The sequence below is a fragment of the Oreochromis aureus genome, linkage group 15 (assembly GCF_013358895.1).
Source record: "Oreochromis aureus strain Israel breed Guangdong linkage group 15, ZZ_aureus, whole genome shotgun sequence".
Taxonomy (NCBI): Eukaryota; Metazoa; Chordata; class Actinopteri; order Cichliformes; family Cichlidae; genus Oreochromis; species Oreochromis aureus.
The window spans coordinates 39,324,138-39,340,249 of NC_052956.1; the positions used below are offsets into that span (position 1 = coordinate 39,324,138).

At 40.8% G+C, this 16,112-nt stretch overlaps 1 protein-coding gene across 11 annotated transcripts in view; it reads right to left on the minus strand.

Annotated features, from left to right (window-relative positions):
- The window catches only part of ptprfa (protein tyrosine phosphatase receptor type Fa), a 335,895-nt gene that overhangs the window by 104,366 nt on the left and 215,417 nt on the right, over positions 1–16,112 (minus strand). For 8 of the 11 annotated variants that reach the window (XM_039598488.1, XM_039598487.1, XM_039598493.1 and 5 more), the window contains 4 exons: positions 10,392–10,973; positions 8,411–8,547; positions 7,165–7,309; positions 1,663–1,968 (listed from right to left, as the gene is read on the minus strand). In XM_039598488.1, coding sequence (XP_039454422.1) covers positions 1,663–1,968; positions 7,165–7,309; positions 8,411–8,547; positions 10,392–10,973 — 1,170 coding nt within the window. The remainder of the gene's footprint in view (positions 1–1,662; positions 1,969–7,164; positions 7,310–8,410; positions 8,548–10,391; positions 10,974–16,112) is intronic. The other 3 variants (XM_039598496.1, XM_039598495.1, XM_039598494.1) reach the window with 1 other exon arrangement.

The window sequence follows — 16,112 nt, forward strand, 5'->3', positions numbered from 1 at the left end:
CCGTGTCATCACGCTGGGAAAAGGGACAAGCAGCCTGGCAGAGCACGACAAGCAGGAGCTTAGTGGCAGCAAAAGTCTCACAAAACAGACTCACAAAATGTAGTGAAATAAGGAAAAGCTTCTGTCTTGATGATTATGTCTATCATGGTGCAGTGGGAGTCATCACTAACCTCGACCCCTTTGCTCATAATTGCGTGCTGAATGCTCAGGTATGACGTACTGTGTCTTGCAGACATAACTACTGTGATATTTTTATTCCTAAAACTATTCTGGGTCTGGTATCATCTCGTCTACAGACCATAAGCAAAAAAGCCCATTCTTCTGTAACTTCTGTGCATGTATGTACTTACCGTAGGTCTGTATATTGCTCTGTACAGACTGCTGACTGAGCTCGGCATTCTCCCAAAAAAGATTAAAACCTCAAAATAATCATGTGTTTTATTCATGACATAAGAAATTGTAGTGAAAAAATCAAGGCTTGCCACCATATCTGTTATAAAAACACAAGTGATGGTGTTTTATAAAGACTGTTAACATTTGCTGCAGAAGCCACCTGATATAAACACGACTACACGGTTGTGATTTCTGTTGCACTTCTTGTCTGCTGCATTTATTAGAGCTTACTTGCACTAGTAGTACAGATAAGGAAGCTTAATCTATTTTTAAAATTCTTCCACAAAGAGCACAAGGTTCAGTTTTTCAGTTTTTTTCAGGTGTAAATGTCAACAAAAGTCTTTGACCTAACAGATTAAAGTTACTCCAGGTTCATCCTAGAAAAAAGAGCCATGTGTTTATCTGTCCTCTCACTGTAGAAACTGTGTGACACATGCAGGTTTTTCATAGGATTTCCAATCTGTACCTACAGGTTGCACAACTTTCTTTAGCGAACCAGGACTCAGGCTTGAAGATTGGTTTTTTTGAGTGAATAGATAACTAATCCAACATTACACACGGAAAACTGACACAGTGAAAACTCAATGTTTAAATATGCTTGGACTAAGTTGGCTGAAATGTTTGATTCTTGTTCCCTGACAAACTACTTGGTTAAGCTCAGTGAAGGCTTGAGGTGATGTCTAAAGAACCATAAAACTACTTTTGGATTATGCCAAAACCAGAGCTTAAGTGCCGTATATGAAGACTACATGATCCACCACCACAGACTGCACAGCTTCATGACTTGGCACCAACTGTTGGCACTGGACTAAAACCATGTGCAGGGTAGCAGTGCGTATTAGTGGAGTCAACAAGATTAAAAATCCTACACTGGACTCTTAATTCAGTCCATCAATCTGATGTTTTGCAGATTGAGTTTTATTCATTTACAAATTGATCAATTTACTCCAAACCCTCCAAGCATCTGAAGACCTGGTGCAGTCTTCTGTATCTGAGCCATGCCTATACACTGTGCCTTTGCACATTTTGGTGAGTGTTTGTATGACACAGGGGGTCATATGATATGATTGTTGGGGTTTTCTCTGTATTTATTATTGTGCGATCTATTGTACAATATAAAGCGCCTTGAGGCGACTTTTGTTGTGATTTGGCGCTATATAAATAAAATTGAATTGAATTGAATTGAAAGACTAAATCGCAGCAGCAAAAAGAATTGGAAAGTTAGTGTTTTAAAAGAGGTGAATGTTTCCCATGAAATCATCAACATACCATCTTCCTTGGTTCTGACTTTAGCTGCAGAGCTCTCTGGACCTGGCCCAACATCTGTGTGAGCCCTCACCCACACCAAATACTCCATCCACTTCTCCAGGTCCTCCAAAATGTAGCTGGTGATATCAGCACCAATCCCTGATACCTGGTGGCGTTTCTGGTCCTCTCCCGTAAGTGCTTGGTAGGCCAGGGAGTAGCCAACAATCTCACCGTGCTGGCTGTCTGTGGGTGGGGCCACCCAACTCACCTGGATGCTGGTGGAACTGAGGCTGAGCAAATGTACTTCCTGGGGTGGGGCTGATGGGGCTAAAGGAAGGGGAGGAGGGAGGGTAATGGTCAGGTAGGGTGGATGATGGATGATGAAGCAACTGCCTCTCTGGACTGCTGTGTTACTGAGTAAATACTCAACTTCAGTCTAACAGTGTAAACTGGCAGATTAATGCCACATTATCCTATTAATGTTTTTGTCATTATGTTTTGTGGAAAACACCGTGTCTCCTGCTGTATGTTCACTGTACATCATTAAGTGATTATTTTATTTTACATTTGTCTGGCGGGGTATAACGAAACCATGAAGCCAGTATGGCTGACAAATCAAACCACAGAGAAAGTGCAACGAAAGCCCCGCCCCTCCAAAATAACATAAGTGTAGGGTGATTTTTTTGGGACTCGCCTCTTTAGAAAGCTTTGGTTGATAGGTGTGCTGCCACAGGCTCTGCTTGCTGTCTGCTATGCTTCACCTGGGCTAATTGGTGCCACTGGACCCCTCAAGCATGTTTGTAGTGTTGGTGCCTCTTTCAAGCATTTCAAAGCAGAAATCGGAGAAATGTTATAACTTTGTTTTTAACTGTGCAGACTGTCCAAGAATTCTGTGTCCCAGTTTTGGGGAGTGAAAGTTTGAGTGTTTTATCTGTTATCTAGCACTACCCTTAAACACTCGAGGGGCATGTCAGTATGTGACTTACACCCATACACCACAGATGTTAACTGCAGTAGTTCCACTCTCTCTGACAGAAAAACCTTGAGCCACGTGTCATTTCTTTATATTTTGTTAGAAAAATGAGAAATTTTTGGTATTTTTCTTCTGCTATCTGTACCTGAGCTGAGGTAACGCACAAATTTGATCAATAAAGTCTCATCCTATCTTATCTCTTATGACAGAGCCTTCTCCCTGCTTTACAGTTGGCTGTAAACACTCATTGTCATATTTCTCTCCTGATCTCCTCCGTACATATTGATAAAATTTATTTCAAATTTGGATTCATCACTCCATGAGATCAGCCATAAGTTTGCTCAAATTTTGGAGGATACACCACACTGAGATAAGGGTAAGCTTTGGGCTAATAGCTCTTGGCAATTACCTTGTTGGTGCAAAAATACTATTTCATGCCTGTCAAACTATGTTATCTCTGTCATTTTATTCTATTTTCGAATAAAGAAATGCGAATGATGTGCTTTTACGACTGGTTGTTAGTAACAAAGTGCCTAAAGAAACAATTTAAACTTGGTTCTTTGCAAAGTTGCAATTTTGTCTGTATGTATAGACAACACTGGGTCATACCTTGGTACAGGAATTGGACCAAAAAGAGTGACTAAAGCACCAAAGAAAACCTTTAAAGAATTCAAAAAGTCTAGAGAACTATTGCTAACGATAAAGTCTGGCTCCTTGGAAGCAAAACATAAAGAAATAAACAGTGGATCAAGACTTTGGGCAGTGCTTTACATTGCACCTGTAACCAAAGCAGCTTGCTATTTAAGCTTGGCAACACAAGCTGATAAAACTCAGTTTTGTCTTACATGTGTAATTATATCACTTCTTGCATTAGTTTCAAAACTGTCTAACTGCCCTCCTTTCTGGATCAGAAATTTAGTTCTCAATAATAATCAAATGAAACAATCACTAAATATTTTGAAACATGACAGCAATAGTCCTGAATTCATCTTTAACAAGATGACTAAATATAAAAGTTCCTCATAAAAAAATAAAGCAGGTTGGGTAGTTTTTGCACTGCATTTTCCACAAACCATAGAGAAAACAAGTCACATGAAAATAAAGATGATTTTAAGATGAAAAGTTATTTGTCAGGAAATATTTCTGTGAATAATCGATGTGATTTAATGTCCTGAAAATAACAAGTACAAGTAACCTTTACAGTCCAGAGGGCAGAAAAAAGTAATACTGCACACACACACACACACACACACACACACACACACACACGCGCGCACACACACACACACACACACACACACACACACACACACACACACACACACGCACGCACGCACACACACACGCACGCACGCACGCACGCACACACACACACACACGCACGCACACACGCACACACACACACGCGCGCGCAAACACACACACACACACACGCGCGCGCAAACACACACACACACACCCACACACACACACAAAACAAACAGTGTGAAGTTTCACCAACTGAAAGATAAAACAGGAACACTACAGATGAATGCATGTATGCACAATGACCCACAAGAGCAGAATACAACAAAATTCAACAACAAAACCAGCCACTGAGATGAATGTGGAGCAGGTGGAAGAGATAACACGGGTGGCACTTATCACGCTCGCCTGTGCTGTGGCAGCCCCAGCCGAGCGTATGCACTCAGTTCCTGTTTGAACAGCGCTGGAAGCCTCTTCGTTCTCCTGCTGCAGGAAAGGTGCTCGCCACTGGTTGAAAGGAAACTTCATGCATACGGGAAGTTTTGGATGTATCACTGCAGGGGTGCAATGAATCAAAAGGCAGAGATCCATGTGTGGGAGATTAAAGTCCCAAACAGAAACACGAATATGAAAAATAGTCAAACTTCAAGCAGAGGTGGGTGGCTTTGAGAGAAAGAGAATGAAGATTTGGACAGAAAAAGAGACCCGTAAGAAAAAAAGAAAACAAAAAAACAGAGATGCTATTGTGAGGTCTGAAAGATTACATCGCATCGATTAATTTTTTTTTTTTTTGAACATCTAAAACTGAAAAGTGATCTCAAGCCAGGGTAAAAATATTTAAGACTGTGTCGGTTTTAGTCTCTGCAGGTGGTAAAAGATGGACTTTCACTATGCTTTATAATAAAGCCGGGAACAATGATATTCATACCCACACCTATGTAATCCATTTAACCTGTAATGAAAACATTCTGGAGTAATTCAGATCCTGTTATGTCCCTTTTATGTTCATTTTCACTCACTCTACCTTCTCTCCTCCTCTCAGGGTTTCCTCAGTCGGTGTCAGGGTGCTGTCTCATTGCCCTCATTGTCTCATCCTGTTGTATGTTAAGTATAACCAGTCACATGTATCCATTTTTATTCTTATTTTTGTAATGATTAAAATTCCTTTTATTTTCTCAACCTAACTGTTTTCCCTGTCTGTCAGGCATATATTAAGCTATTTTCAAAGGAGCATAACAGCTAACTGCTGCTCCACCAGATCACCGAGTCACACTGAAAGCAAACGGGGTAGAAGGAGGTGTTGCTTAATTTCAGCTTTAGATTCCTGTTTGTATTTGAATTACATTTACATTATATTACATTTAAAGTTTAACAAAAGTGAAAACACATTTCTGAAGTTTAATAAATGCATGATGCTTGGCAGCTTTATTATTGTGATCAAAATATGAATAAAAAATGGTACATTTAAAAAAAGCCTACAAAAATACAGACAACTTGCGTGTGGAAACAAATTAATCTAAATGAATGAATGATTGTTTCCCAAACTGCTGTGAGACTGTGCTGCGAAAAGCACAGGACAGTTATTAGATGGTTTTTTCTTTCCTGTAATAACCTTGCAGATTCAATACAATATGTATAAAATCTGACAAGTGCCTGACATGCTGTAAGTAAACAGAAGTGAGAGTGGCAGCTAGATGAGAAGTTGCAGGGAGGTGGCAGCAGTGGTCAGGGTCTTCAGACTTGTTAGCAAGTTCCCTGACGCGCTATGTTTGGCAGTCAGAGCAGCGATGAGAGAGACTGCTAATCAAAGAGAATAGTTTACAACACATTTGTTTGCAGTGTGACAGCTGGCTGAAAGATTTCACTCCTGACAGGTAAAACAAGTAGCTGAGCGAGGGCTTGCACTCCTTCGGGGAGCTGTCATAAATACTGCAGCTTCAGCTCCACATCGGCCGGCATGCCAGAGATCTGATGCTAAGATAACACATCGTAGTTGTGAATTAATGGTGTTCGATGGTATTAGTGACGGCGCGGGAGCAGTGATCGAAGTCCTGCACATTGCCACATGCTCGGCCACATTTCACATGACAAACAATCATTTGAAAGGAACATGACAGTTGTGATGAAAGCTGTCTCTGCAAATGTCTGTTTGTGTTTGCTTGGCCTTACATCATAATGTGCTGCATGTATCGACTCAGTGACTTTATTAGACTATTTGTCAAAATGTGCAACGCCTGCTGATTTGTTACGCTGCGGAAAGCAGAATATATATCTATAAATACCAAGCAATGCTAATGCCCCTACGAACAATGTCGTGTGTGGATTGCGTGTCACAAAGAGGTGACATTTTCTTTGGTTGTTGCCTTAGAATTGTATAATTGAGTTGAATGTTCGGGAGAATCAAGCGTGACTGGCAGGTGGAAAAAATTCAACATATAATTAATGCTACAGCTTTGATTACATTTTGCCTGCTTGAAAAATGACATTTGCAATTACACAGTTCTGTGAGCTACGCTGCCCGTCTGCTGCCGGTCCTATTGTGTTTGAATAGTTCAGCGGTTGGTTCAGAACAGGAGGTTCTGCTCCCTGACTCCGGTGGGAACCACCAGTATGAAGATCTCGCTAAAAGCTGATCTCTTTAGAGAACAATAACACCAGACGGCACTAAAACTCCAGCATCTCTTTCACATATAAATGAATATTTATCATTTTTATTTTGTAAATGCACAGTTGAGCAGAGTGAGAGACTTAATGTGGCATGTTTTAAATCACAGAAACACAACGAATAAATCACGTATGTGAAGCAAAGTTAAGCTGCAACATTTTACATGCTGTGGGAATAAAAAGCAACTTTTCAATCTTTTTCTAAAAACTCCAAACAGTAAGTGTGACAGAAACTGTTTCCTGCTGACAGAAAGAGGCCTGAATGAAACACACCGTGGGACTTTTACACTTTGAGTAGGAGGATTCCCCTAAACTCACGCACGATTATTCATTGTTTATGCAATCGTTTTAACTCAGGTATATTACAGATGTTAAAATCAGACACTCCACACACAAACACACACAGTAAACAGAATAAGAGGAAGAAAAAAGCCAACTGGGCTCCCAGCGAGCTGGACTGCACTGAACTCCCAGGCCCACATTAACAATTAAGCTCCACTTACCTCTGGAGGTTTTTGGTGCATTTATTTAGTCAGTTTTAAGTTAAACCAAAAGTCACAGATGACTCATTTAGTCATTCTCACCTGGTGCATTTAACCGGAGCCACACCTGTGAAAGTGAGCGAGTGCTGTTATACTTACTGGACTGAGCAGTCCTGCATTCAATAGGCTGAGTGAAGACGCCTAAGCCCATCTCAGATCGGGCTGCCAGGGAGAAGATGTACAGCGTGTCTGGCTTTAGACCATCGACTGCATACGAGCCTGCTGCATCGAAAGTGACGCGGTGCTGTGAAGAGATCATGAGGGCAAGAATGAAGCCAGGGCCTGATTGGTCTCAACATAGTGGAGTCTGAAGACACAGCCTGGAACTTCTCGTGGAGGCTGAACAGCCTACCTGCCAAGCTCCTTGAAACATTCACGAGCTGGTGCAGTAAAGAGAAGTGCAGCTCTTTTCAGCATGCTTGCCTTGTACAGTGGCCAAGCAAAGCTGTCACCTCTCCACACTCCCCCACTGCTCTGCTCTCGCACTAATGTTTCAGCCCTGAGCACGCTTCAGTTTGTCTCAGCATCTCCTCTCTCTGTGGCAGTGTCTTCACACACACACACTTTTGAAAAACAATATTGCACGAACAATAAGGTTTATGATTCTTTGCAATATGTAATCAAATTATTGTAACTTTGTATTCCTGCCATATGAGAGACTGGTTTCTCCTGTGACTTACAGATTTCTCAGTTACTTAATGCAGAGATTTTAGGCAACAGGCAGCTGTTCTTGGAGTTTGGTGGTTGGCATATTTTTCTTCCCGAGATAAACGCTGGTGTTGTTTAGGGCTCGTAATATGGACCTGTGTGATTGAAGCCTGTGTCTGTGGGAAACACCCACAACTACTGAAAAACTTGTCAATGACATCATATTAGGGAAATCATTGGAGTGACTTTTTTTTTCTTTTTTCTTGTTTTTGTAGTGAAGGAGGTGCATCACACCACACGCGCAGTCAGAAAATCAGAAACTGCAATGATTTTTTTTTTTCAGTGTAGTTCTTGATGCACAAAAGCTCATCAGCTCATCCAAATCACTTCATGTTTCTCTTTTTCTGTTTTTGCAATACATCCAAATTACAGCAAAACACCTCCAACTCCAGTAGCTTCAAAAAATATGGAGACTGTGGCATAAAACCACCAAGACCTCCTCGTGGATAAATCACAGCAAGAAGTGTTCGTGATGTGATGACATTTATCAAACCTGAATAAAGTGCAGACACTTTGAACTTACTAAAAAGACATTAATGCAAATAACACAGCCTGAAGCACAGCATAACTCATAGCCAATAAAGATTTTACAAGCAACATCTCAGTGGAAAGAAAAGATTTTTAAGGTGGTATTTACCTTGTCTGCGGGATTGTTGGCTTCCCAGTACACCAGTTCAAAGCTAATGATGGGTTCCTGGACAGGCCAAAGCCATGACAGCATGATGCGTGAGTCTAGCTCAGCCTCACCGTCAAAGTCAGACGGCTGAGCTGGAACTGCAGGAGGAAACAAAGAGATGTGTGAAGATGGAAACACAAAGTGTAAGAAAGTAGAGGAGTGAAGTGAACGGCTGGGCGAGGACTTGCCCCCTGCTAGGAAAATCCACATTTGTTGTTTTGAACAGATGGGTAGGTAACATCCTGTTGGAACATCTGTTCACATCACGTGTGAATAGATGTTCAGACAACTCAGATTTTACATGAAATTATTTCCAGACAGGCACAGAAATTTCTGCAATACTTTTATACATGTACAAAAACTCCTCGGTACATTTCCGGGTGAAATTATGCCAACAAAGTCTATAAAACTCTCAAAACCAACACCTGACATGCCCCAGTAAATTCTCAGAAGTTAGAGCTATATGTATGCAAAGAGGTTTAATAAGCATTTTCTGAGCCCTGTAACAGAGTCCAACTCAAAGAAGATAAAGAAAAGTCAAAAAAGTATCTTTTGGTGGTTAATATAAGCCACATAACAAATACAGCGATTTATAAAGATTTTATACAAACTGCAGTGAAAAAAGTATTTAGGTTGAAATATTTTGCGTCAACCTGTGAGAGTCCTGAACTCTGTTCAACAACTTTGAGTGGTTTCGTCCTGTCAAGCATAGCTCACTGTAAAAGATGCCGTCTCTGACTGAAACACCAGCCTGTCCTTGAACATTAGCCACGTGTAGCCTCAGCAAAGAAAATGATGTGAGCCACATTAATGAATTCCACGCAGTTCTGCTGGTAGCAGTGAGGTTTATACCCATATTTACCACAAGCTCCTGTGTAGGGCTGGGCTGGTTTTAGCCTGCTATTAGTGTGGGCTTGTAAAGGTTTGAGGCCTGATGATGGCAACTCTTTTCATAAAATAAATATAATGCAAATGTGATTTTGTTATTTTTTTAATCCTGAAAATCACAAGAGATCCAGTAGATCCAAGATTACCTCAAAGCCAGACTTTCTCTATTTTTACTAGTTATAACAAAAAGAGTGCACAACTGTATATCTCATTCATTCATAATTAGTATCACACTGTGATGCTGGAGTCCAAAATGACACCAGCATTTCAATCCAACTGTTTTCAGAATAAAACTTCTTAACTTGGAAGAAACAGCTACCTCCCACCAAAGATTAAAAACTAAAGCTGACAGTTAGCAATATAAACCAGGACTCTCTGCACAGACACGTGCAGCCTAACTTAGCTGGTCTTTAATCTTCTAGCTCTCTACTACAAAGTCACTGTGACACTGGACTGTGCCGACGTGGAAACGGCACAGCTAATACAGTAGCTCAGTCCATTCACTGCTAATGAGCGAGTGGGTGGCAAGTGCACTGCCTCTGGCTCCCTCTGTCCAGGGTAAAATATTCCAAGTACCACAAATGGATCTGAAGCGGAGCATTTCCTGCTGTGTGCTACATGTGAGGAAGGAAAACTTTGGAGAATATCCCAACCTGATTTTCAAAAATTAAAAGAAAAGCTTGCTGAAGTTCATGAGTGAAAATGGGTTTGATTTTTTTTCTATATGCATCTCAATCACGAGATGCTTCATGAACTGGCACAGCCGTCAAAACTTGAACAAGACCTGAAATATAATTTTACCAAACAGCATATTATGGAACACAAATGTTGTTTATGACCAAGTGGTGATTATTAATGTAAAGAAGTGTTTAAAAGGACGGAAATGCTCGAGCTGTAACTTGAAATGCTTATGCCTGCAACAACAGGCACCGTTTGCTAACACGTGCACACGGTAAATGATCTGAATAACTCTTTCACCTCACCAATAATCTGAGCCAGTCGCACGCTGCTTATAATACATTGCTTTGCAGTGATGTAGCGAGCATGATCTCACCTCCCTGCCTGGTTTTGATCTGTAGCGTGTCAGAGGGAGGCCCATCTCCCACTGAGGTGAAGCCCAGCACCCTCAGGCTGTAGGTGATATCTGTCGTCAGGCCCGAGATGGTGGTGAAGTGGCTGTCATCTGTGTTGTGCTTCTGCCAGGCGCTGAGCGGGGCATCATGATCTGAGCTGTAGTAGACCCGATAGCCCCGGATTTGGCCATTGGGCTCTTCGGGAGGTTCCCACTGGACCAGCATGGTGCTGGAGCTCAGCATGCGTGCCTGGACATGAAGAGGTGGTGATGAGGGTGCTTGCTCACTTGTACGGGTGTCCACGATGCTGCTAGGAGGACCCCGGCCAACGTTGTTCACAGCCATAACACGAAACTCGTATTCAGAGAAGGGGCTGAGGCCACCAATGCTGTAGCGGGTTGTGGCGACACCATCTACTTCCTGGAAACCGTTCTCAGACAATTTGGCACGATACTGAATAACATAGTAGGACACAGGTTCTGGGTTGCCGGAGTCCCACGTCAGGGTGACACTGGTGGCTGTGGTCTCTGTCACAGTGAGGGAAGTGGGCATCTTGGGAAGAGCTGTTGGAAAGCAGAGACAGACAGAGTCAGAAAAACTTTCTCTACATTCTCCGTCTACATTATTCTTCCTCTCCGTCAGGAAAGTCACCCGCCGATGCTGGGTACACAGAGCTGTTCAACATTGCCAATCTAACACTTCATTATTATTCAGCTTGTTTCCGTCCTTTCCTGATCTGCACCGGGCCAGCATTATGTTGCCAAGCAGATGGGTGCATGTCCTCCTATGTAAATCCGTCTATAGTCATCCAAACCTGAGCTGGAGATCATCAGAAGTGCATCTACTTAATGCAGCCACACAGCAGAGCCTGAATTTTAATAAGATATAAGATAAGTTGCATTTTCACATAGAAGAGAGGAAAGAAATCCTGCACACCTATCACTGCTTTGTAGACTAAATTTATATTTGTGTGTAAAACCATAATGACTGTTAAAACATGTGGACGGGCATGTTTATTAGCTGTATTCATACATAGTGCTTGTGTCCGGTCAGGTGAGATGTGGCAACTGCAGTGGGTCATTTTTTTTACAGCAGCAGTCAGTTCATCCACATATGTAGACACAGTAGCTGGAACTTTAGCTGCTCCTCAGTTCTGCTTTTTCTCCTGCAGCTTTTTTCGTTTTAAGCACCTCCCTGCAGATGAGTCGATGCTAAAGTGAGGCTTCACTCAGGATTTGAACCACACTTTCCTTGTGGAATTTTTGCTCTTCTCCTAAAACTTTGTACTTTTCTACACTTTATAAAATATACTATACCTGCAGACACAGGCCAGAGTTTATGCTTCTAAAACCACTTGAATTACAATATTTCCTAGTCCTAAAATACTTAAGTTATTATCTTCATTCTGTCACAGATTTGCACCAAGCAAAGCATCTTCCAAAGTAGTGACAGCCAATTCAGTTCAATAAATCTACTCAACCATCTAACAATGGTCAAATAGAAAATGGTAAAAGATCAGAGCCAAGAAATAATGAAGCTATCGTATCAAAGACTTTATTAATTATAATCTTGCTTGCTTTGTTGTGGTCAGTCACTCAGTCAGCTCATTCTGTATCAAATGAAATGTTATACTGAATATGAAGTTTGAGAAAGAGAAATAAAAACAGCTTGGATTAGAAACACATGGTGGCAGTTGGGACTTTGAGCTAATCTGTGAGCTGGTCCACAGCAGAGCAGCGGGGTGTGCAGAAAAGCTCACGGGTTGCCTTTTGGGATGAAACCAGTGCAACCACAGGCTTTTAGCTCTGCTGCTCCAGTCCTGACATCTGCCTCATTTTCATGCAATGCAGCCAAGCTCTTCTTCTTCTTCTTTACAAACGTGTGAACCCCAGCAGGCTGGGATAGAATGAAGCCGTTGCTCCTCATGTAGTTCCCATCAATCTGTTGCCACAATATCTGCTATAGTTCCCTCTGAAAAATAAGCTCTAAGAGCTTTAGTTTATGAAAATCAAATAAAAGTAAAAGCACAGCTTTTTAAAACTGAGATCTGCTGATGAGATCTGTCTGTCACCTATCTATCTGGAGACATTTTCCTAACGTCTGTTTCCACTGTATGACTTCAGTGTGTCATGTGGACAGAAAGGCTGCTGCTCTCATTTATTATTTTTAAAACAAATACTGTTTTAATGCAGAAAGTTGTTTCTACTGTGATGTGTACAAAAAACCCTCCTGTGCACTTTTCTCATGCTACTGTTTGTATATTTTCACCAACATTGCAAATTCACAGCTTTCACCTGGTATCAAAAGGAAAACCAAACTAGGAGAGACGGGCTTTGGGCCCCTTGAGCCACTGTTACAAGAACACAGCTATGGAGGAAGTGGCAAATTTTACTGACACAACTGATCAAAACAAAAACCAATGAAAGCCAGTTTATTATTTTTTAAAGAAAAGTCCTATCAGAGCAACAGAGTTATGACTGTGACTTTAGTATTTATGTAAAGACACTAGAGTCTTAAATTGGACTTTCAACCAGGGCACTGAGGTTTATATAACATGTGGAAACATTGGTTTTATATTAGTTTCTATTTATTAGTTTCTATTTGGCTAGAATTGGAAAGGGAACCCATTTTTTTTTTTAAAAAAGGTAGGATCAGGAAAGAGTAATGATTTAGTTTAAATGCTAAAATTATTATTATCTAACTGTTGCGCATATTAAAGAGCTCTTTGGCACATAGCCCTGAAATCAAACTTCTCCCACACACAACCAGCTGCTGCTTCATATTCTTGTTCATCAAACTGTATATAAAATAGGACTGGGATCTGAAAAGTGAAGCTAATGCAACAGGGACTGAAACCTGTTTTATTTTATTAGCAGGGTGCATCTCCTCTGCCAAAACAAGCCAAACTGTACGTCTCTATGAGAAAATGATTCCACTGTATACCTGATTTATCATCTCAGCAAACACTCTGCAGATGAGTTTATGTCCCAACTGTTAGTCTAAGATATTTATTTATTTATTTATTTATGTATTGTTTTGTGTGTGTGTGTGTGTGTGTGTGTGTGTGTGTGTGTGTGTGTGTCAGTCAGATCCCTCCTTTACTAGTTATATCTGGTATGGCCACATCCAAAATGATCAACCAGAAGCTTCCAAATGCATTTAGAACTCATTCAGACATGTACACCTGGTAGGGATGAGCTAGTAAAGTTCAAACAGAGCATCAGAAAGGGGAAGAAAAGTGCTTTAAATGACTTTGAGCGTTGCTTGTGTCAGATGGGCTGGTTTGCATTTTTCAGAAATTGCTGAACTTCAAGGATTTTCCCACACAACCACCTCTAGACCAAGAACACGGTCCGAACAAGAGAAGGTATCCAGTGAGCAGCAGTCCTCTGGGCAACAATGCTTTGTTGATGCCAGAGATCAGAGGAGAGTGGACAGACTGCTTCAAGCTGACAGAAAGGCAACAGCAACTCAAATAACCACTTGTTATACCGTATGCAGAAAACCATCTCTGAACGCAAAACACAGACCGTGAAGCAGATACAGCAGCAGAGAACTGCACTGTGTGCCTAACACAGTAGTTTCATTTTGCCTAAAACTAGCCAAAATGAAAGTAAAAAAAATACTGATGGACACAAATGATACCCCTCAGCCTCCTCGTAGATACACCTCTGGTATTACTGTATTATTGCTGCTTCGTTCTTGAGTTATCGCATTCAGATGATATTCAGAAAGCTGACTTCTGACCTTGAGGTTGAAGTCACCAAGATTCAAAAATTCATCTCAGATTTTAGTTTTTGCATTAACTAGATTTTCAGAAAAGTTGACCTCTGACTTCTGACCTTGAGATCAAGGTTAAAGAATTTGAACTCATGTGGATTTTTAGGAGATTTTTGGTATCAATTTCAAACACCTAGGTGATTTCACAAGATTTTCATAAAACTTCAAGGTCACAGATTCAAACTCGTCCAGTATTTCTAAGATACACCTATAGTATCAAGTTGAAAGTTCACACACTTGGGTATCCACGCGGCCTGCTCACAGCTGCCCACTCTGGGTGGTAACGATAATAACAGTGTTTTATTGCTGAGGGATAAAAACCCACAATGAATCAGTTAGTGGAAGAAAAGGAAAAGCAAATACAAAACACAAAGGTCCAAAAGCAAACCACAGTTTCCTGGATGATAAAGCTATGACTTTCATCCTAACATAGACTTTCTAAGTACACATTATCTACTGACAGCCAAGGTAGCCATATCCGGTGCACCAAGTAGGCCAATAATTCTGACCCTCAAAAGTTTTGTCACTTCTGATTGGATTACAAACATTTCACAAACTTCATGACTGGAGCTCAGTTATCTTATGCAAGACATTTAATGTGAAATTTATACTTGAGCAGTGTAGAGAACAATGAGCCTACTGTAACTAAATATGACAACATCTACTATTATAAAGTTTATTATAAACTGTAGAAAATATCTAAACTAAAACTGGTTCTACCAAAAAAGTGTGATAACTAAAGATTACAGCTGCAGAGCTACAACCGAGGTCATATTTTCTCAATATAACAAAGATACATGTTACTAGGAACACACTTTCTGCTACTGTTGCTTTTTCTTCAGCTGATCGTCCTTTTAATGAAAATGAAAGCTTTCTATGTGTTAGTCCACTCACACTGCTGCTCTGAGGGTTTTCAGCACAGTGCTGTTCATCTATGTTTGCTCCTTTCAGTCAGACATCATCAATACATCCATAATCTAAAGTAACACAAATCCTGATTTAAGAAGCATTTTGTTGCTCAAACTTTTTAATACAGCATAAATGTATCTTTATTTTTTTATTACATTACCACCTTGACTATATGGACACTGTAATTGAAAAATGGCACTTGACTTTATGTTATGTTAATATATTCTGCTTTTTGCTGAGGCTATTACACACAGGATTGGGGATTTGCTTTGTTAATGAACACTAAATGACATGCAGGTTTTGCACTGCAGCGTCTTTCCAAGCTGTCCAAACATGTTCAAATATTGATATTAATGGGCGTTCTGTCAGAGAGTGCAAGTAAGAAAGCTTTATGCACACTTTATTTGACCTCACTGTCGCTGTCTCAGTGGGGCTGGGCAAAGCCATCCCTATCAAAGGTTCAGTATAGTCCAAAGCCAAATTCATTGATCTGATCTGTTTGTTCTTCCGTACGTTGCTGCACAGATACGCATTACCAGGGCACAGCGATATGCTACGAAGACAACAATTCTCTCTTAAATAGTGACAACATCTACATTTGGAGTTGGCTGTTAGCCAGGGGAACATGCATCATATTTTCTACTCCCCTTTGTTTGCTTGATCTTGCTGGTTAAGAAAAAGATCAGTGTTTGGTTTAAAAGACGCTCAGCACCAGCCCTGCAGGCAGAGAAACTATGCTTAACCACTGACTTTTTTGGTCCTTTAAAGGCTCCATATGCGACAAGTTAGGAATGAGTCGTCAGAACATTGTGTGCCACAGCAGAGATACTAAAAGACATCATGTGAGATACAAAAAGCTTTGCCAAAATGAACACAAAAACAAGATCAACAAGATCTGAAATCTTGTACACGTATTCCATGTTTAACGATGACTGATGACATTTGCGCACCTCCTTCATGTGTGATCACATCAGCAAGTTAAATGGGGCCTAAAGTATTCGCTGTGAAAACAT